At 41.5% G+C, this 21,444-nt stretch overlaps 1 protein-coding gene across 1 annotated transcript in view; it reads left to right on the forward strand.

Moving 5' to 3' along the window:
- Positions 1-21,399, forward strand: part of prrc2b (proline-rich coiled-coil 2B) — a 35,285-nt gene extending 13,886 nt beyond the window's left edge. Inside the window, 23 exon segments of the mRNA XM_028602437.1 lie at positions 138-477; positions 593-885; positions 2,664-2,847; positions 2,968-3,175; positions 3,379-5,415; positions 6,335-6,498; positions 8,383-8,498; positions 8,587-8,728; positions 9,130-9,206; positions 9,841-10,128; positions 10,324-10,425; positions 10,920-11,112; positions 11,198-11,292; positions 11,428-11,561; positions 11,713-11,953; positions 12,118-12,285; positions 12,489-12,565; positions 12,727-12,799; positions 13,126-13,335; positions 14,526-18,082; positions 18,774-18,915; positions 19,021-19,125; positions 20,995-21,399. Of these exon segments, the coding sequence (XP_028458238.1) occupies positions 138-477; positions 593-885; positions 2,664-2,847; positions 2,968-3,175; positions 3,379-5,415; positions 6,335-6,498; positions 8,383-8,498; positions 8,587-8,728; positions 9,130-9,206; positions 9,841-10,128; positions 10,324-10,425; positions 10,920-11,112; positions 11,198-11,292; positions 11,428-11,561; positions 11,713-11,953; positions 12,118-12,285; positions 12,489-12,565; positions 12,727-12,799; positions 13,126-13,335; positions 14,526-14,693 (5,310 nt within the window). The 3' untranslated portion in view covers positions 14,694-18,082; positions 18,774-18,915; positions 19,021-19,125; positions 20,995-21,399.
- Positions 21,400-21,444: the final 45 nt, after the last annotated feature.

Genomic DNA, 21,444 nt, shown 5'->3' on the forward strand with positions numbered 1-21,444 from the left:
CTTTAAAAATCAGCAAATGGTCACTAAGAGTAATTTCCCAGTTGAACCATTTCTCAAAGGACACATTATAGATTTATATGTGCTTTATATACTATACTATTTACCTCCCCCTTGAATTGCCTCTATTCCATCTCTAGACCCAGCAGAAAAACCAAGGTGAGCCACAGGCTGACCAGGAAGATCACCAGCGCCAGTCTCAGGCTCCAGCTAGGGCAAAGTATGTGTCCCCTGAGTTGTCAGAGGCTGTTGAGAGGGCCCGCAGACGCCGGGAGGAGGAAGAGAGGCGTGCCCGTGAGGAACGGCTGGCTGCCTGTGCTGAAAAACTCAAAAAGCTGGATGAAAAGTTTGGGAAGACTGAAAGGCAGACATCAAGGACAGAGGAGGGCCAGAAAGAGGGAGAGGGCAAAGAAGTTCCACTTTCCCCAGACGGGGAACAGAGTAAAGGCCTCCATGAGAACTGGCAGTACAGCACAAAAGGTAAATTACATGTAGACTAGTACATTAAGGCCTATATATTATATATAAAATGTAAAGATTATTGCACATTATAACCGCAAATTCTAAGCATGTGTTACGATTAAATAATTTCCAGATGTAACGGAGTGTCCCCCAGAGAACTCTCCTGGCCATAGTTACCGTGAGGAACCTGCTTTCTCTAACTACCGTGCCAGTGATGACGATGTCCAGGAGCCCTCCTCCCCCTCAGGAGACTACAGTGGACGTCATCCCTCCAAACCCATCCCACCCCGCTTTCAAAAGCAGCCCCAGCCCCAGCCCCAGCACCATCAGCAGCAGCAGCAGCAGCAGCAGCAGCAGCAGCAGCAGCAGCAGCAACAACAACAACAACAACAACAACAACAACAGCAGCAGCAGCAGCAGCAACAGGTGGGCGCCATGAGCCATAATCCATAAAGTCTTGATCCCAGACTAATGTGTCAATGTATTAGTGGCTGGTTTGTGAGAAGAGGGGTTTAAAAGACATTGTGGAAGCAAGGATTTTTAAGGTTGCGGTCATCAACATGCAAACAGTCTTGTGAAGGTTGTTAACCTATTTATCTTTGATTGGATTTTCTGTTAATTCTTGTCAGGGATTTTTTTTTTTTTTTTTTTTTTTTTGGAGCTGATGTTGTTTGGTTATCTCATGCAAGAAGAACAGAAAATGAAATCTGTAGAGGGTGGATTTATTCATTTAGCGAAATTGCAAAGTTTCACTTCACCTGTCACTATAGGAAAAGACAGTTGTAAATTATAGAATGAATGATGGCTGAATTCCAGTGCCGTGGCTAACTGGGACACATGAATAGAACGGAACCTTTCCTACTATGACAAGTCAAAAAAGGCTGATTGCTAGACTATATGGTAATTTTCTCGTTTCCAGAGAACAGCTGATGAGAGCAGCTTTAACATCTTCTGTGTTCAATCGTAAATGTAGACTTAAAGGATGGGTTCACATTGTTTTCAGTTCTCTTAAAATAAAATGGAACTATCACAAAATAGATCAATTACAAAATCCCAAACGGTTACAAAAAACATCAACTTTAACCACTGTATTCTGCTTAAGGACATTCTCCTGTCTGATACTGGCAAAAAAAAAAAAAGGGTGAGAGAGATATTTTAGTTATCAAACATACTGTCTGACAATGGCTAATAAAACTAGTGCTAAGGTGCACTCATAAACACGTACACACACCTTATACTCTGAATGCAAATATTAGTTTAAATTCACTGACATGGTGGCGGGTCGAAAAGATTTATTAAAACTAACATTTCAATAATAATTTAATCCGGTGACATTAGGCTACAATTTGCTGACCGGACACATGCTGAATGGTGATGCATGGGAGCCCATTAGGAGGTAGTTTATAATGTTGAAATGCATGAGCATCATTGACAATTAACTAACCAACATTACATGGAGCATAACATTAGCTGGTTTCACAGCAACAATGCCAGCTGCCTCAAACAAACATATAGGGCCTGTTTCAGGATAAGGATTACAAGTTTTACAGTTTGCAATGTACAGTAATGTTAATGACTTGAACCTCACTCATCTTCGTTACCAACGGTACCTACGCTACTGCAGAAAACAAGTACTGTCACGTTTTAAGAATGTTGGTAATAGCTGCTTTCCGACTGAAAGGGATTTTTGCAGTTCCTAGAACATAACGTTCCTAGAACCCTTTTTTTCTCCTGTTCCGACTGGACCAATTTGGGGATAATTCCCCAAGTTCCTCTGGCCACACTTTGTGTAACCCTTTCAGCTCCTACTTCAGGGCACGGTCTTTTCCCTTTTCCGCATAGTGGTGGTTAGATGGCTGTGATTATAGTAACAAAAGGTCAGTTCCTATGGCCACTTGGCCACTGTGAATGCAAATGGAAAAAACGGTTTTGGGGGAAGAGTAGTTAGTAGTAGAACTGTTTAGAAGTGGACTGTTCCTATAGCTACGTTCCTGTAACTACTTGGTTGGAAAGAGGCTAATGACTTTGTACCGAAGTACCAGTTCTCAAGACATCCCTACTAAGAAGACGAACACTGGAAGATATTCTCTTGACTTTGCCAACTCTGAATTCTTATATTGGCTTTAGCTGAATGTTAGAATTCATTTTTACACAGAACAAGGACTCTTAATTTTCTCTTACAAGTTGTTGTATACATTCTACAGGAACAAGTATACAAGATGCAGCACTGGCAGCAGTCAGGTCACCCTGCCCCATCTGGGTCCAGCCACGGCCAGCGAGGCTACTACCCCCCACACGTCCTCGGGTTTGATCCCCGCTGGATGATGATGCCACCTTTCATGGATCCCCGCATGACCCAAGGACGATCTCCTGTGGACTACTACCCTGGTACCTTCCACTCTAACTCAATAAAATGAGCACATACCTTCACATCTGAAATCAGTTTTTTTCAGTTTTTTTTTTTTTTAATAGGAAAAACTCCTATTTGAACTCTGTAAATGTTTTCAGCAGGAATGATGAAACCCATGATCCATCAAGACCACCTGAACAGCCCTGGTTCCGATGAGGGATGCCATCCTAACCTGCACCAAGAGAGAAGAGCCCCTTCCACTGAGCCTTACCCTATGTGGAACCAAGATGGTTACCCCTTACGCAGCTTCACTCCACCTTACCAGAGGCAGCATGAAAACTCAGATAGTGGCCAGCCAGATCACAGGTCAGTATATTGGATCCTGTGAATTTTGCAGTTTTTTTTAATTACGGCTTTTTTTTGTATTTTGATAAAAGAAATCCCTGGAACTGACGTCACAAAGCAATATTGCCGCCTAAAACCTTACTTCGGGACATAGGCTCCCCTTAGTGGGCCTCTGTCTGTTTTGTCATTCTTCATCTTTTTTTGTATCTTTTGTTTTTCCACAGAAATGATATGGCCTGCCCCCAACAGGACTCCTATGAAGAGGGGGCTAATGAGTGCTTGACCCACCCCCAAGATGATATCCCCCATCATGCTTACCAGAGCCGAGGCCCAGACAGAGAACACCAACACCATGACCAAGGCTTGCTGACCACTGCTCATAACCACTCCATGAATCATGCGGATAGTGATTACCCAAAACAAGACTCTAGAGACAAGCATCTGAAAGACGGCTCTGAATCACACGATGAGACCTTAGATGGCTCCAAGGACAATTGGAAGAGAGATGGAGGCCAGAAACAAGACGGAGGACTCAACAATGCTCAAAGCCAGTGGTCCGAACCCAGTTCCAGTAGTAGTGTTAGCCAGCCATCTGAGACCAGTGGGCGCACCTTGACTCGCAGAACTGGGCCCATCAAGAAACCAGTACTCAAGGCTCTCAAAGTGGAAGACAAGGAGAATGAGAAGCCTAAACCTGAGCCTGAGGAGAAGCCTGTCCCTTATCGCCTGGAGAAAGAAGTCCTTACTAATGTTTACGACTTGAAGAAAGATAACCAGCCTGCCAGCAACAGGCATGCAGCCTCACCTGTTGTTGAGAAACAGCCCGAAGAGAGGCAGCGTCAGTCACCAGCTCCCACCAAAACAGAGAGGCCTCTGAGCACCCACAGCGACGACTCTCCCAAGGAGAGCACCTGGGACAGTGGCAAGAGCCAGTCATCTAGAGATAGCCAGGAAAATCGGGAGCCCCAGGCACCTCGGCGTAATAACTGGATCTTCATCGATGAAGAACAGGCCTTCGGTGCAGTCAGGGGAACGGGTAGAGGCCGCAGTCGAGGCTTTAGGGAATTTAGCTCAAGAGGTGGAACCCGTGGTGGCCGAGGTGGAGACAATCTCAGAGGGGCTTATAACAACAATAACAACAGCGGCGCTCAGCGGACAGGCAGAGGCAGAGCACCACCAAGGGACCTTGTCAAGGTGGAGGAGTTCCAGAGAGGCAAGCCCCGCAGGCGAAATGTCAGTGAGACCTTGAGTGAAGCCTCTGAGTATGAGGAACTGCCCAAGAGGCGCCGTCAGAAGGGATCTGAAAATGGAGAAGGTTACACAGAGTCTGGAGAAGTCCGTAAGGCTGATAGAGACTCTTGGAGATCCAACAAGGTTTACACAGATGACCAGACGGCCCCAGATTCCAGAGAAAAGGCCAAGGCCAGCAGGGGCTTTGGAGGTCGCATGCTGCCTCCCAGACTGAACACCACTGGAAGTTACAGTCGAGGCTTTGGAGGATCCAGGGACATTTCTACATGGAGGGGCCGTGGGCCCCAGCTTAGTAGCACTGGTGGCTCCATGCAAGAAAATGGTTATGGTCCTGGAGCTGAGAGTACTTACTCCTGCAGACCACCTGTTGAACGGGAGACTCTCAAGTATCCCCCTAAATTCACTGGCTCCTTCATGGAAAATGGCACAGAGGACCGTGAAGGAGAATTCTACTTTGACAATGACAACCCTGATAGGCAGATGTTAAGGAGACGGCGTCCACCCCGTCAAGACAAGCCTCCCCGCTTTCGTCGGCTACAACAAGAACGTGAACCTGGCACAAACCAGTGGACAAGTGAGGAGTACATAAATGGAGAGTTTGCAAACCCATGGCCTGGTCGCCCCAAAGGCAGTGGGGAAGACAACTGGCCCAGTGGCCACTACTCTGGTGCACGCTCTAACCAGCATGGTCAGGCAGAGGAATGGGAGACGGGATCAGAGAACAGCGACTTTGGTGACTGGAGAGAGAAGCGAGGTGGAAGTGGAGGGGCAGCTACACAAGGACATGGTGATATTCCTTCAGAGTCTTGCCATAGTGAACCAGGCTCAGGCGAGAAGAGGGAACTTTGCAAGAGAAGCTTCTCCAGCCAGAGACCATTGGTGGAACGGCAGAATAGAAAAGGGGAGCCATCACTGCTGGAAGGGAGCAAGATGAGACGTTCACCTGATAACCCCCCTACCTCCTCAAACAGGAGTGACAATTGGCAGAATGGAGTGACTTCTTGTAAGAGGTGAGGTGAATAATAGAACAAACTTCAAGTTGAAGTAATTGTCCATATCCTGTACCACCTGGGTGAAGCATCCTCAATACCAACACATCCTCAATGTGTTGGTGAATTATTTTAATGCTTAACTGTCTGCTTGTTATAGTTGCTTGGAAACCAAAAACACAGGCTGTCTCCTTATTGTTTACAGTAAATATACTCTGGCTTACACTCAGCAACAGGACTGAAAACAATTTCTTTGCTCACCTTTATTTGAGCAAACAAACTATTTTGTTTGTACAAGCAAAGAAACGTTTAAATGTAATATGTAAATGTTCAATAAGATACCTAGCTTTCATTTTACCAACACTGATTATACTGCTGGACGTTCTTATTTAGTTAAGTTCTGGATTGCTTAGTGAACAGGTATCTGTTGTTGTGTCTTTTAACTTGTACCAACGCTTAGCTTTTGAGGAGTAATTTTTTCTTGTCTCTTGGTCAAAACTGATTTATCACTACTCACTAGCCTTGATTCTGCTCCTTTGTTTAAGGAAGTAAAAATGTTTTCCCTTCTATTGAACAAAGCCTAAGATACTGAGCAGTACTCAGCCGGTCCCAGATAAGGGTGTAGTTCAGTTTCATTGGCTAGATGAATGTGGGAAAGGCACCTGTGCCTGACAGGAGGATTGGTTACTAACACTGTAGACGACATCGCTCCTGAGCCTGAATTTTTGTGGTCATTCTGTTTTTGTTTTTTTCTTGTTGTTCCACTTGTCATTTGTAGCCTTTGCTGAACTTAGGTGGCTAACTGAAAAATTGGTTGAAGAGATTTGTTTTTAACTGCCAAAATGATACTCAAATTGACCACAAGATTCTCGAGATGTTATTTGGTTGTGTTGCCATATCCAATTAAAACCCATTTGTCTCACTCTTTCCTGTTTTTCAGCAGGAGCCCAGATGAGTCGGGCCCAGTCTACAGCATAGAGCAGCCGGAGGAGAGGGAGCCCAGTGAGCCTTCAGGGAAGAAATTAGACAAGGACCTCAAGCAAGGACCTGTCAAGACAGATATAGCTGAACCTCTGTCCCAGTATGAGCTCAGCAGCTACCCAAGTGAGTCCAATCTTTTTCAATTTAACTTTTTGTGTTGTTCATGTTGTTGGAAATGAAATGAAAAATTCTAAAGGTGAACTGTTGCCATCTACATTGAAAAAAATCATGGACAATTGGAGCTGCAACATTTCTAGGGTAAATCTCATTTAAATCTTCAATATGTAATATTTACTGTATTTAATTACAAAATTGCCACACCAGACCAAAATTTGAGTGTGCGACTGAATTTTAAATCCAGTCGCACATGTGCGACCAGTAAGTTTGCCCCCTTTTTTTACATGTTAAATGTCAAAATGGCGGTACCTGAGAGCGCGTAAGCGCAAGCTTATCTTTCCTCTCTGAAAATTGACAGAGAGCAGAGCTCTGACACAAACACACACACTCACACACACACAGAGCTGCAGACGATTCAAACTACATCGGCTCTGCAGTTTTGTTGAAGTCACAGTGAGTCACGGAAATGCCGATAAGGCACAGCAGTGGTTTCTATGCCCTGGTGCATAACTGACAGGCTGAGGTTGTAAGGCAAGGCAACTTCATTTCTACAGCACCTTTCAGCAACAAGGCAATTCAAAGTGCTTTACATGAAGCATTAAAGAGCAATTAAAAACGGTCATGATGAAAATAAAACGGGCTAAAAAATAATATACAAATACAATAATAAAATATATATATATTTTTTTTTTTTTTTTTTTACTGTCATGACAGTGATGGGGCTGTCAGTTTACCTTTTTATATGTTGCATCTTCAAAAGTGACACTGAATTTGAAACAGCACATTTCTGCATCTATTATCAAAGTATTTATTAGTAATACAGTGGAAATTAGAAATGTGAATATTTGGTTAGCATGTTGATTTACGGTGTGTCCCTAAATTTTCTGGTTGTGCCCCTAAAATTTTCAGTTAGGGGGCCACTGTGCTCCTAGTGAAAAAAATTAGTCTGGAGCCCTGCACACTGTGTCATTGTATGACAACAATGCTAAAGTCAGTATTTTCTCCTTTTAAAATTTCCATTCTGTGGCAGAATGTCTGTCTGTTTTTGTTTTGGCCTGTGTGTCAACTGCCCATTTTGACACCTGGGTTGCCAGACATGAGATGCAGAAACAACGGGCTGCAGTGAGGGTAGCAGCAACTAAACAAACTGGATTAACAGAAATATTTCAATCTTCCCGACCTAAAAAAAACTTGCCATCTTTCTAAACAGTTGCATGACCAGAGACATGGTAAAACAGAAGTAAATATTGGAGATGCATTTAAAAGATGGAGACCAGATTAGATTAGAGCCCAAAAGGACGCAGAGTTGGCTAATTTCCTCCTGCGCTGTGGAGTAATGTCTGGCAATGCGAGACTAGCATCTAGATAACATTGACATTGTGGGACGTTGGGTTTAGCATTTGCAACCTGGCAACTTTTTGATGATGTTCACATAGCGTAATTACGTCACTTCATAACGTTCCCATGGCAACAGGGGAAAATGGCTGCTCTTGTGTGAAGTAAACGAAACATTTTTTCAACTTTCTGCTAAGATATATGTGACTTTTTGCACTTAAAATGCGGGATTATGAAATCATGCAAGCACCGCATATTTTGCGCGGAAATCTGCAATTTATGCGGCGAAAGTGCGGCATATTTGAAAAAATGCGGGCCCCGCATGAATATGCGGACTTTGGCTGATTATGCATTGAATTATGCAATCGCATAATCACATTTTTCTGGAGGGACTGCATATTGGACCTTTTTATACGTGTAAAAAAAAAAAAAAAAAAAAAAAAAAGACACAAAACAAACCAACCTGAAGATGAAACCGAAAAACCGGTAATGTTCAGTACTGCAGTTCCTACCTATCTGCAGATAATTTTGCATGACTATATGCCTGTTTTGTAGTTGAGGGGGACACAGGGGGACCAGTTTCTAATCCAGATGGATACCAGGATGCCCTGTCAAAAAAGCAAAGACGCCCACAGGAAGATGATAGAAGGAGGAAGGAACAGGGAGCTCCAGTAAGTTAACATATGCTCAGTAATTATGCCAAGGATAAACAAAAAAATGTGTAGTTTGTTGAGCTTTTCTCATTGTTGCCTGTATTAGGTGCCAGTGAAAAACAGGACTATCACATCAAAGATACCGCCACGCTTTGCCAAAAAGCAGGGAAGCTTGGGCATTGAACAACCTGAGGAAGCACTTTCTTCCAACAACCTGGGAACTGAAATCTGGGAGACAAACCGCTCCGGTAGGAGACAGACGTACCGTTGTGTCAATGCTTTGTTCTTGATGCTTTTGTCTGGGCTATTGAGCAGTAGCCTTAGACACATTATAGTAACTTTAAATTGTTAAAGCATCTTTGCTTTATTGCTACAAATAGCAGAAGTTAGCTTTCTGCAGGTTTTCTAAAATATTAAAATGAGAGTTTATGATGACATTTCTTTACCTTTAAATTTATTTTTCAAACCGCCAGAAAGAAGAGATGTTTAGATTAAATTATTTAAAACATGCATCCCTAGTTAAAATCACTTTTAGTTTTTCAACATTTATCAATTGTTTTTGATGTTTTAGACTTTTTTTGCGAATGGAAATTGTGTGAAAATAGATAAAATGATTTTATTCTTTACTAATGACATTTATCTTTTTTAGCTCTTTCAGTACAGTCTTCAGGAGGAGACTCATGGACTAAACAGGTGTCTTACACTGGGAGCGAGCCCAACTCTGAGGTAGTACAATGCAGTTGCTCATTGGAACTTATATATTTGACTGTATATATTTTGTGTCTGCGTTGTTTGTCTGCAGTTAAAACTAGTGGTGTAACTGACCATAATTGTTCCGTGGTCTGTACGCTCCAAACGGTTTGGAATGCATGTTAAAATGCTGACGGCTAAACTGTAAACGGTGTAAAGAGTGTCTGTCTGTATTTCCCTGTAGAGGATTCCAACACCGGGACTTAGAACCATAGATATAAAACAGTCTGCTGCTAAAGCTAAGAGCTAAAAGACACAAACTAGCACTTGGTCACTGCTGTGACCCTTTTCTCATATGTTTTTGTCATTTAACCGCAGTTTACTGGGGAAAGAAGTAATTATTATTCAAAGTTAATGTTATTACATTTTTAATAAATCATTTAAATTCACCCTTTTTTGTGCTGATCTGAAAATGTATCCGATCCGTGACTCAATACCGGGATCTGAACCGTGAGTTTTGTGATCCGTTACACCCCTAGTAAACTATATCTGAATCCCTTATTAGTTTCTTTTTTCTGCCTCATTATTAACATGTAACAAATTGGCTACAACGGTATCTGATTCAATTGAGAAACTTAAACAACTTTTTGCCAATTCTTCTTTTGGCCAGGACTCTGATGCTGGCCCAGAGCAGAATAAAGAACAGCACAAGCCAGGGCCCATCGGAAATGAACGCTCCCTAAAGCACCGTAAGGGATCAGAAGCTGTTGATCGGCTGGAAGGTGGCCCAATTACGCCAGTCAATGGTGTGGACCTCCATGTGGACACTGTGCTGCCTGTGCCTCCTATTGAGTTTGGTGTCAGTGCCAAAGACTCTGATTTCAGCCTACCACCGGGCTCCACCCCAGTGCCCGTGTCGAATTCTGTCAACAAGCTTCAGGAGGCTCTTACCACCAATGTGAGTGATTTATATCTGTACTTCTGTGGTGTCTTGTAAATAAAATAACGAGGTCATCCAAATGAATCAAAGATTGATGTGACAATCCCCACGGTTTTGCTTCGTTTGTTTTTTATAATAGAAGAGTCTCTTTTGTTGCTTAAAAATAAGAGCTATTGACATACAACTGATTGATCATTGTTTGTTTTTAAACAGACGACTCTCAATCAGAGTATCCCCATGCTGCGTTCCAATCACCTACAGCCTGGCATTAACCTCAACCCCATCTCCTTTCCCAGTGCTGACCTCACTCTCAAGGTATTTGTATAACAATTCAATGTATACATAGCTGTATCTTTACATACATATAACAAAGGAATGTCCATTTATGCAACCCATTATTGAATGAAAAATAATATATTGGGAACATACAGGCAAAACTGAGTGTGTTATTTAAACATGCGTATCTGGGCGTGGCATATGGGGGCGGCTATGGCTCAGTGGTAGAGCGGTTGCCTGCCAATCGGAATGTTGGTGGTTCGATCCTTGGCCCTGTAGTCCCATGTCGAAGTGTCCTTGGGCAAGACACTGAACCCCGAGTTGCCCCCGATGCTGCGCATCGGAGTGTGAATGATTATCTGATGAGCAGGTGGCACCTTGTACGGCAGCCTCGGCCACAGTGTGTGAATGTGTGTGAATGGTTCCTGTACAATGTTAAAGCGCTTTGAGTAGTCGTTGAGACTAGAAAAGCGCTATATAAGAACAGTCCATTTACATTTACATATCTACCTTAAATGTTTATTTTTCTTCAGATGGAATCAGCACGCAAGGCGTGGGAGAACTCCCAGTCCCTCCCTGAGCAGGGCTCTCCTGGTGGAGGTGCTTCAGGTGCTCAGCCTCCCTGCAGTGTTGGCTCATCCAGTGGTGTTAGCTACAGTTCCTTTGGAGGGGTTTCAATGCCTCCGATGCCTGTGGCATCAGTAGCACCTTCCATGTCCATGCAAGGTAAAAAAAAAAAATTATCTATTTAATGGGGGCTTAATCTTTGAGGGGAACTAAACTAACAGCCTGTTTAATGTCCCTTCTCTAGGTAATCATATTCCCCCATTGTACCTGGATGGTCATGTTTTTCCTAGCCAGCCCCGCCTTGTACCTCCCATGACCCAGCAGCAGACCTACCAACAGGTAGAGAGAGAGAGAGAGAGAGACACACACACACACACACACACACACACACACACACACACACACACACACACACACACACACACACACACACCAGCAGAATTGTCATTATCTTACATTTGTTCATCCATTCAGGCGGCCGCAGCACAGCAGATTCCGATCTCTTTGCACACGTCTCTTCAGGCTCAGGCTCAGGCTCAGTTGGGGCTTCGGGGAGGTCTACCTGTCTCTCAGTCCCAAGAGATGTTCAACTCTATTCCCCCCTTCAGGTACTACCCCCTCAATGTATCATGGGATTTCTACTGTTCCCATTCATTTGCTTCACTTAAGTTATCCCTTTCATGTATGTGACACCTCCATGTAGTTTATATTTTCCTTTCACTCATGCTTTTCACTGCTGCCCTGTCTTGCTCCTTTCAGGTCCCAGGTTTACATGCACCCCAACCTGTCACAGCCCAACCCCATGGTGCTGTCAGGCGGAGCCCCTCTCAAAGGGCCTTACTCTGCTTTCCCTGGCATGCAGCCCTCAGACATGGTCAAGACACAGTCAGGCTCACACTATCAGCCTATGAATGGCAGCCAGCAGCTAGTCTATGACAGCCAGATGAACCAAGGGCCTGGTATGGGTTCCTCCCAGCTAATGGACTCTCAGCTCATCCAGGTTAGTGGATTGCTGAAGCTCAATTTCATATCCGCTATTTCAAATGGATTTATTAAATTGTACATTGCATTCATGTTAACCCAGCAAGTATAAGCCTTTGTAGCATAAACAGACCATAATTGGACTGTTGGTTTAAATAACAGTAAAATCCTTTTTTTCACTAGGTGACCATGCCCCTACCTGGCTCTCAGCTCCGCTATGGCTCAGCTCAGCAACATCTCATCCTCCCACAGTCCATCCAACTGCAGCAGGGACAAAACCTGTCAGTCGGGGGCCCACGCCGAATGCTGCCACCTGGCTCCCAGGCTTCGGTCATGACTGGCAGCCGAGAGGTGTGACTTACTCATCTTTTGTTGCTCAACCAAAAACGGATCTGTTCAGTCATTAGTGCAATAATGGAAGTCAACTCCCATTTTGTCCCACAAAAACATGTAGACAAATCTATATAATGTTGCATATATCTTATCTATAACTAGGCCATCCACAATTGTTTGTGTGAATTGACAGTGCGTCTTTGTTATTGCCCTATTCTCAGGGCTCACAGATGGAAATGAAAGGCTTCCAGTTCACTGAGAAGAATCATTCCCCAGGTATATCTGGGGGGTCCTACAGGTGAGTGGAAATGACTTGTGCAAATAATATAAATGAACTATCTACAACACACATTCAGCTTTGCTCTGTCAACAAATGTGACATGGTGTATCACAAATACACATTTTAGGAAATGGATCGTAAAGCTATCTTTTATTTTCTTTTTCCCGTCACCTCATCAGGCCTGGGTCTGCCAGCCCCAGTGGGAAACCCTCTGGTCCTGGGGGTCCTCTGCCTACACATTTTGCTCAACAGGTATTTATTTTTCAATTATATACATACTGAGATAAATCTTTCAAAAAAGATTGCCCAGAGTTCACATTGTTAATAACATGATTGGTTTAATGCATTCACATTTGCATCACCTGTCATTATGCAAAGTTGGAATGCAGTATACAAACTATATTTACTATACTACTATTACTATAACACACTGATGGAATGCAATTGAAGAAACAAACCTGCAACTGAATTCAAGTATTTGGACCAAGTCTGAAAATTACCCTAAGAAATTCAATACTGACATGCTAATTATTTGTGTTTTCATTTATCCCCCTCCCTTTCTTTCCTGGGACCAATAGGTCCCAACTTGCCAGGGCAGCATGGTGATGCACATGCGGCCCCCCACCACTGGCCCTTTCCCCAACCCCATCCAGAGACCAGTCATGCAGGTCAACAAGCCTGTCATCATCCGCCCCCCCCCTTACCCCAATCCTGGCCGCGACCTTTCCCACTCCACCCCTCCCTCGGCCCCCGAGCCCCATGTTAAAGGGCCAGAGGATGGCATGAAGGTGAGCCACCCACTGTAAATATAGGTAATTTAATTTTATCCATTTTCTTTTTCTCTATTTGCATTGCTTGTGTTGTATGTTCCTTTGACTTTAAGTGTAGAGATGTAGTTAACATATCTGAGAGGTCTTGACAGGATACATTTGTAGTGCTGTAAGACTTATCTTGGATAGTATAATTCCATACTGGTATAATAGTTATTTTGATGTGTTTTGTACAGGGTTTCCGCGGGGTCTTAAAAAGTCTAAAATTTAAAAATCAAACTTTTAGGCCTTAAAGTCTTAAATTCGCTTAAGTATTGTGTTCTAGGTCTTAAATAATTTAAAACGTTGCAACGTTACCTATAATGCTCTTTTTTTTTTTTTTTTTTTTTTTTTTTTATTCTTTTTATTCCGTGGTGTTCAATACATTCGCTGTATTACGACTCCAAATGAGACCATCATGCAACTTATATTGAAGCCAATCTACTTTTGTGTGATTGGCGCGAGTCTCTGTTTCGGATTGTACCACCGACATAAATATTTTATTCTTCAGCTTTGGGCAAGTGCAAGCTTAGCGTTACTTGGCTTGAAAAAACTGATTTTAGGGCTCAGTTGATGTTGTGATAAAGGTCTTTAATTTCATTCATAATGGCCTTAAAAAGGTCTGAAAAGTCTTAAATTTGACTTGTTGAAACCTGCAGAAACTCTGTTATAGACTAAACTTTACTGTACTAACTCTACTAATGTTTTACAAATGGTTATCAAAAATAGTCAGCATGGATTCAGCATGATAGTTATGGTAAGAAATGGTCAAGTTAGAGAAGCCTTTAAAAAACCTTAAAAATAGGGTCAGAGACGAGACTAAATCATTAATCTGTAGCATCATAAGCATATTATGGCAAATGAGGTAGAAGTATGGTGTTCTGGATAGCTGAGAATCTTTCCTGCCTGACACTGTAAAACTTATTCGTTATAATCACCAATAAGTAATTGCCAATATTGCTTTTCCAGACAAAGCATAAATTGTCCAAGTAACTGCTAAAATTGACAAACTGTGCAGATGTTGAAAATCATCAAAAGATTGTTGGAATCTAGTTTTTTTTTTTTTTTTTTTTTTACCCGAAAGCTGAGCATCAGTATGTTAGTGCATACATCTATGATATTCCAGGCTCTGCTGTAGGTCTTAGTAACTCTGCCTTTTCTTTGTGTAGAATAAAACCATGCGAGAAGTGCGAAAGGCAGTGGGTGAGGGCAAGACACCATCTGGGGGCATGACCAGCAAACTCCAGGAGCCCCTACCCTCCACAGGGCAAGCCAAACCAGCACGCACTGGAGCCATCAAACCCCAGGCTGTCAAAGTAGAGGAGGGCAAGGCATAACAATGGACCTTAAATCCTCATCATCACTTAGCCTGCCAACACAAGCCCCTTGACCAATGTCAGAGCCTTCCAAGACCCACGTTATCCAAAGGCACCATGGCAAGGGGCAGACATCATAATGAATTACCCCTCTTGAACTGTCAGAACTGGACACCATTTCACACCACGTATAGAGATATATAAATATATATAAATATATACATAGACACGGTCTTTTAAGCAGATCTCTTCAAGGTCCTCTTTAATTTATTATTAGTCACTTTTAAGGGGAGATTGGTAAAGAGAAAAGATTTTTTTTTTTTTTTTTTTGTTTCTCTTCAAGGTGGGGAAAATAAAAATGGCCATCTCAGACAGATGGTTCATTTTTCATACCATTTTGCCAAACTATTTACTCCCTCTTATGGACTGTTGCCGTTAATATCAGGCAGACACTTGATATAACTCACTATTAGAAAGCAAAGTAATTTTTTTAAACAAATTTGAAATGCAGTGGGGCACTTTTCTTTTTTCTTTTTTTAAAAATCATTTTTCATTGGCATTTTCGCTGGTAAATTTAATGTTTAAGTCATCACCCATTCCTGCTATTGGTAAAGGACTTACTTTATTAACCCAGAAAAAAATCCACCAATTTGTGGACATCATTGCATGTCAACATGTCATAAGTCAAGTAATGCATCTTCTGGGATACTTCACCCAGCCTATGAACTGTGGCAAACTGCTTTGATTGCTTAGAAATCATTTCTTTTCTTAATACTCTGTTCTTTGCTTTTACATCCTGTCGCTCGCTCTTTTCCGTATGTAAATTGAAACTAAAAGGTGGACATTTTACCAAAATCATGTTTCTTCCATGGGAACTTCACTGGTATTGATACAGCGTGTGCATGTGATGTGCTGAATGTGTGTTTAAACTTGCGGGACTCCTACTTAGAACAGAGCAACATTTTCACAAAGACTGTACCTGAACTCAGCATTCATAGTGCTGCCATCGACTTGTGTGGATTTTGATCAACCAAGCTGGCAACAATTTTTTTGGGCTCATTGTAAAGTTTTTTTGTGTGTGCAGGGGGGGCTGCATTCACAATTGCTATAAGGACCCCCCAAAATAGCTGATTGAAATGTTTGCTTTCTTATCGCTTTGTTTGGGTTGTAATTCATCAAGTTGTCGGTTAATGAACATGTGATGTAAGTGATGATTTTTACATCCCTAAGTCTGGGGCGTTAAGCTTTCTTCTTTAAAGGCTCTTGAAAGACTTTCCTCTCTAATTCCAGTAAAATCCCACTTAACCGTACTGTGGGGGACTTGCGAAGAAACAGACTCATCACCATTTGATTATTCAGCATCTGGTCTCTGAGGTGGCACTAGCAATAAATGCAGCCTAACTATAATCACAATCAGGGTCCAACAAGAAGCTAATGATCACAAACAAGGGGCATATAGCATTGCTTGTTGAATAAAATACGTTATTTGCTTAAGCTTTTTTTGTGAGCACTGCAGTTCCAGTGGACTACGAAGGACTTTTAAAAGTGTTTGTTCTATTTGAAAATGTGAAGCTGTTGGAATCATCTTTTATTCTGTTTTTTTTGTAATGGACACTCTATTGAAACTCACAATGCCTATGTCATAACTGGTTAAATGTTATTGCTTACCATAATGCTCCATGACACTACAAAATGTTAAGATTTATCTTTGACAGTGTTTCACTGGTATATATGTATATGCATACTTAACTGTACAGTCGAGCCTTGTCATCGAGGGGAGGCTTAAACCCACATTTCATTTTAGATATTGTGGCACTATAAAGGATTTAATGTTGGAAAGGTCACTGTGTTCTCAGAATGGACTGCTTTCACTTGTTGATAGGTTTAGTGGGCTTGGAGTTATTTTTTTTTTTTTTTTTTTTGCCTCATCCCTTACTGCAAAAGATCATGATGCTTCTCATCATTGTACCTGCACCAAAATGTTGCCCTGAGTTTTTTTTGTTTTTTTTTCGTACTTTTAAGATGCATATTTCATTTTGTCAAAGGACCAGTGTTTTCTACAGCTGATCCGGCATTCTATTTATCCTACCTGATCTTTATCCTTTCAGATATTTGGTCATTACTCTCCCTTGTTTAAAAAAAAAAAAAAAAAAAAGAACTTATTGAAAGAAAAGAAATAAAGCAGTTGTGTTTTCTTAAATGTACTGTTGATTCTCTATTCTCACTTTGTCATATTAAAATCATGTATCAAATTCTTGTGAAAGCAGAAATGATGGGGAAATGAATTTAGGCTATGTGTCCAGCACAATATCTGATAAACACTGACTGTTCATATGTGGTGTTTTTAGCTTTTCACACAGCATTTCCTCCAGGCATCTGAGCATCTTTTCTCCCAGTAGCTACACCTTATATGTACCCCATTCTCAATCGAGCATTTCCACTTTAAAATAAGTTTTAACAAAAGCATTTGGTTTGGATAGACAGTTTTGCCATGCATGGTTATGCCATACAACTACAATACATTGTGTATTCCATTCACACAAAGGTTTGTGGATGTGCTTGGTTACTCTGTTTGTTTTTGTTTTTTTAAATGTTTTTCCAGTTTAATAACCAGGTTTAAATTAAAAGCCTTTTTTCCAAGTCATCAAATAAACTAAAAAATACTCTAAATCCAAGACAACTGTTTGTGCACTATAAAGGGCCTTTTGGGTCTGGCTGGACTGTCAACCCTTGTCCAGCAAGCTCTCCCTTTGGACTTGTCTAGTTAGGAATTGTACTCCTTTTTAATTAGGGAGCAAGGAGTCCCAAGATGAGTAAGGTGTCCCGAAGGGATATGAGAGAAAATTATAGCAATGTGTCTGTTTATTTCTCTATTTTTTTGCTTTCACATTTGGTTTTAACTGCTCATAACTATGTATAATAACTTCATAACTATATACACGAATGACCTGTAATGAGGGGTCACAAATAGTCTACTTATTTTAAAGTAGTCACGATATAATAGGTTGGGAAAGCACTGTTCTAGACACTTAAATTTCAGCAATGCATTTTGAATAATTTAGGATTTTATGAGCCAGCACTACTAGATTGTCTTTTAAAACACCTGCCATATTGAGTGAGATTGTAATAAAGTTTGATTCTGGTTACCTTGAAATCAAAGCGGTGATTCTCCATTGTTTGGTCACTACTTCATTAATAACACAAATACCGTAACATCACAACAATGCGCCTGTAAAAAGCAGGCTACATGACGTCAGAAGTGTCACATTCCTGATTTTCGCAGGATAAAAAGAGGCTTGTCTGGACAAAGAAAGTTTTCCCTTTGTGGTCGCAGAGCGAAATCTCGTACTTCGCCGCAGGATTTGGCGTTTTACCTCCGAGCATTTGGGGTGTTTTCGTCATATAACAAGGTAACTAAACTTCTGTTTTTAACTTTCTGTCGGCCCCAGCCGTAGTAGACATGTTGTACCGTGATGTGTTGCATGCACGAGTAACCGAATCCTACGTTTGATATCCTAGACTACAGTCTATGTTTGATATGCGACCATGATGTGCTGCTAGCTAAAAACATAAAATCCCTGCATACAACGCTAGCAAAACTATTATTCTCAGTTTATCGTTAATACTCAAATGAAAGTGGTAAAAATCCATGTCGCTCCAGAGAGGAAACTATGTCAGCCATTTTACGTTACCTGGATCGAGCTCTTGTTTGTAAAACGGACGTGTGTGCGTGTGTGTGTGTGTGTGTGTGTGCACGCGCGGTTCTCCAGTTGCAAGTATTGAAAATATATTAATAAATAAATATTGAGTTGATGGGAAAACTAATATTTTTTGCTATTTCTTATGATCAGTGACCATTGACTTTTAGGTATAACCACCAGAGGGATACACAGTAAAGTAAAGCTTTTAACACTATTTAACGCTACTATCAAAGGATTCCATCTCTAAAGTGTGCCCTCTAAATGGGAAAAAAAATATATATGAGAGTATTAGGATGTGGTTTAAAAAAACATTTACATTTTTGATTTTCATTTAAAAAAGACCTCATGTCACAGTATGTTGCAGTTTTCTTTGAATAACAAGTGTGTTTCTGTGACCCAGGATGGCGACCCAGAAGGGCGGTGTCAGGCCCGATGAAGGCCTGATGATGATGCAGGAGCTTGACGACCGGCTGAAAGAGCAGATTGACAAACTGGAGCATGTTCGCCTTGCTGCTGTTGAACTGAAGGACAACTTGTCTGGGGTACGTTCAGCATGCAATCCAATCTAGAATAATAAAAACTGTTTAATCAAAATTAATTTCCTGTGCGCTCTCTTCTATTTTGACATTATTTTCTTCTGAAAACAGAGCAACCGTGATCTTACCCAGTCTATCGCTGACCATCTGGAATGGTTGAATCACTTGTCCGAGCGAGTGGAGACTCTTCACATGAACACAACGGTTTTTGTTCAGGTGAGTAGCGTTTCAGAGGGGTTCTGGGTAATGTGCATGCAAAAGTTGGCAGTACGCCTCTTCTGTTGTTTTTAAACAGAACTGTGAATATTATACTAGTTATTCAATAATAATAACAAAGGGTCTTAAATAGGGGTTAGGGAAAAAATTTATACAGCATAGTATCGCAGTATTTTCCATGTCAATATTGTATTGATACACGGACGCCAAGTAGAGAATTCAACTTTTTGGTACAAGATTAGTCTCGCTTTGCCAGACCTTCCTCCACCTCTTCTGCGGAGGGTCTGGCTATTAGTCCACACAGCATTCTGGGATGGGAGAAAAACGTGCTGTGGTTTATTGCCATTTCTTTAAACCAGTCACAATGGTCTTGGGTGGCGCTAAGCAACGGGAAAAGCCACGGTGCCACTGCAAAATAGCCTCAGGAAGGAACTTCTTTTGGTGGAACGTGTACGTTCAAAAGTTGTTTTAGTTGTGCAACAGAAAACTCAGATTGGACAGATAGTCTAGCTAGCTGTCTGGATTTACCCTGCAGAGATCTGAGGAGCAGTAAACCATAGTCCTCATAAATCCAACAGAGTTTAGAATTCCAACGCAAACAAAACGGAAGGTAACGGACATCCGGCTGAAAAGAGTGAAATCCAGCGGGATTTCCCACGGCAACGGAGCAATCCCGGAAGTGGAATGTCGTGGATATAGACTCGTACAAGATCTCCTCACACACCAAAAAAACACACACACACACACACACACGTTCCCCCAAAACATTGAGTCTAGAGCAACCAACCAGCAGTGTTGTAGTCAAGACCACCTAAACCGAGACCAAGTCATTACCAAGACCAGAGTGTATCGAGACCGAGACAAGACCAAAACCAGACCAAATAACTGAAACATTCAGTATATACACAACTAGCTAATATTCGCTTAATCCCTTTGGGTGAGGGGGTGAAGAGATTTCTGGGGAGTTTTGGTACAGAGGCAGATTGATAACTTTAGCTGGCTAGCTTAGCTAACGTCACTTACACTTCCCTTTCTTTATCCTTCATTACTTTGTGCAGATAAAAAATGTAGGTGGTCCCAGCTGTCTGTCAGCGTTACATTGCAGAACACACTGATGTGTTTTCTTTTTTAGATGTTTTGCAAATAAACTCTTTTTAAAAAAATATAATAAATAAAATGTTATTACTGACGATTTGACTGAGATCTCTGAGACAGCCAGAGCTTCTTCTCCTGTCACCTACATTTACTTTGGGAGTGCGTGTTAAGGGGGGGTTAACGGTAACACATTTCAAACTAGAAATGAGTCAAGTTATTGGTTACATTTGAAACAGGAAGTTTTACATCCAATCACAATAAAGATGTTAAAACATAAATCAGATGATACACAGGCAATTTAGTGATATCCCTGCAGTTGTGGTCTTGACCGGTCTTGATATAAAATCCAGAGTCCTCTTCATTCAGGACTGAGTAAATATGTGGTTGATTCCGAGACGAGACCGAGACCTTCAGAAAGTGAGACCAAGACCGGTCTTGAGTACTACAACACTGCCAACCAGTATTCCAAAACTGTAATACTACCATGTCCTGGGTCTGCTGTCTGCCAGTTAGTTACTAATAATTTGATTAAACCGAAATGTGCTTGAAGATATGCACCTTAAAGCATAATTCCAACTGAAATATGAATTGTATAAAAAGTAGATTTTGATACTGGCCCTCTAGACAACACAACAGGTACCCCAAATTGGGTATAAATACAGTAGCCACCTTAGGGTCCTTGCCATTTCAGTTATTTCTAGACTATTTCTGAAACTTGGAAATACATCGGACAGTGTAAAATGCTCTTCAATAATTTTCTTAATCTATTTCCAGATGAATCCCAAGCCTCGCGCATGGACAGGGAAACAGGGTTCCAAACATGGCTACCGCTTGGGACGTCTCCACCAGGCTGAGGACGTCCATTCAGAGATTGGCTGGTCCCCCATCCGCACACGACGCAACAGTGATGCTGCCTCTGAAATGTCTTGTTACTGGTAGACTGTGGCTTGTAGATCAACAGAGGTTGCAATTAGTGCAAAATATTGTACAGCTGGCTTTCACCAAATTGATGTTTGAAAACAAAACTCTTTCCACATTTTCTTATTGGTACATTTTTACTCATTATGATGCCAAGTTTTACATGTTGTGTAATACTTTGCATTTTTATATGTCCTGTATTGTTGTGTTGTTGAACATGAAAGATTTTTATTAAAATCATGGCTAATTTTATCTCCGCTACCTTTGTGTAAAGTTTGTGAAATCCTCTAACTGTTATGTGTAAAT

Source organism: Perca flavescens, chromosome 16, assembly GCF_004354835.1.
Source record: "Perca flavescens isolate YP-PL-M2 chromosome 16, PFLA_1.0, whole genome shotgun sequence".
NCBI lineage: Eukaryota > Metazoa > Chordata > Actinopteri > Perciformes > Percidae > Perca > Perca flavescens.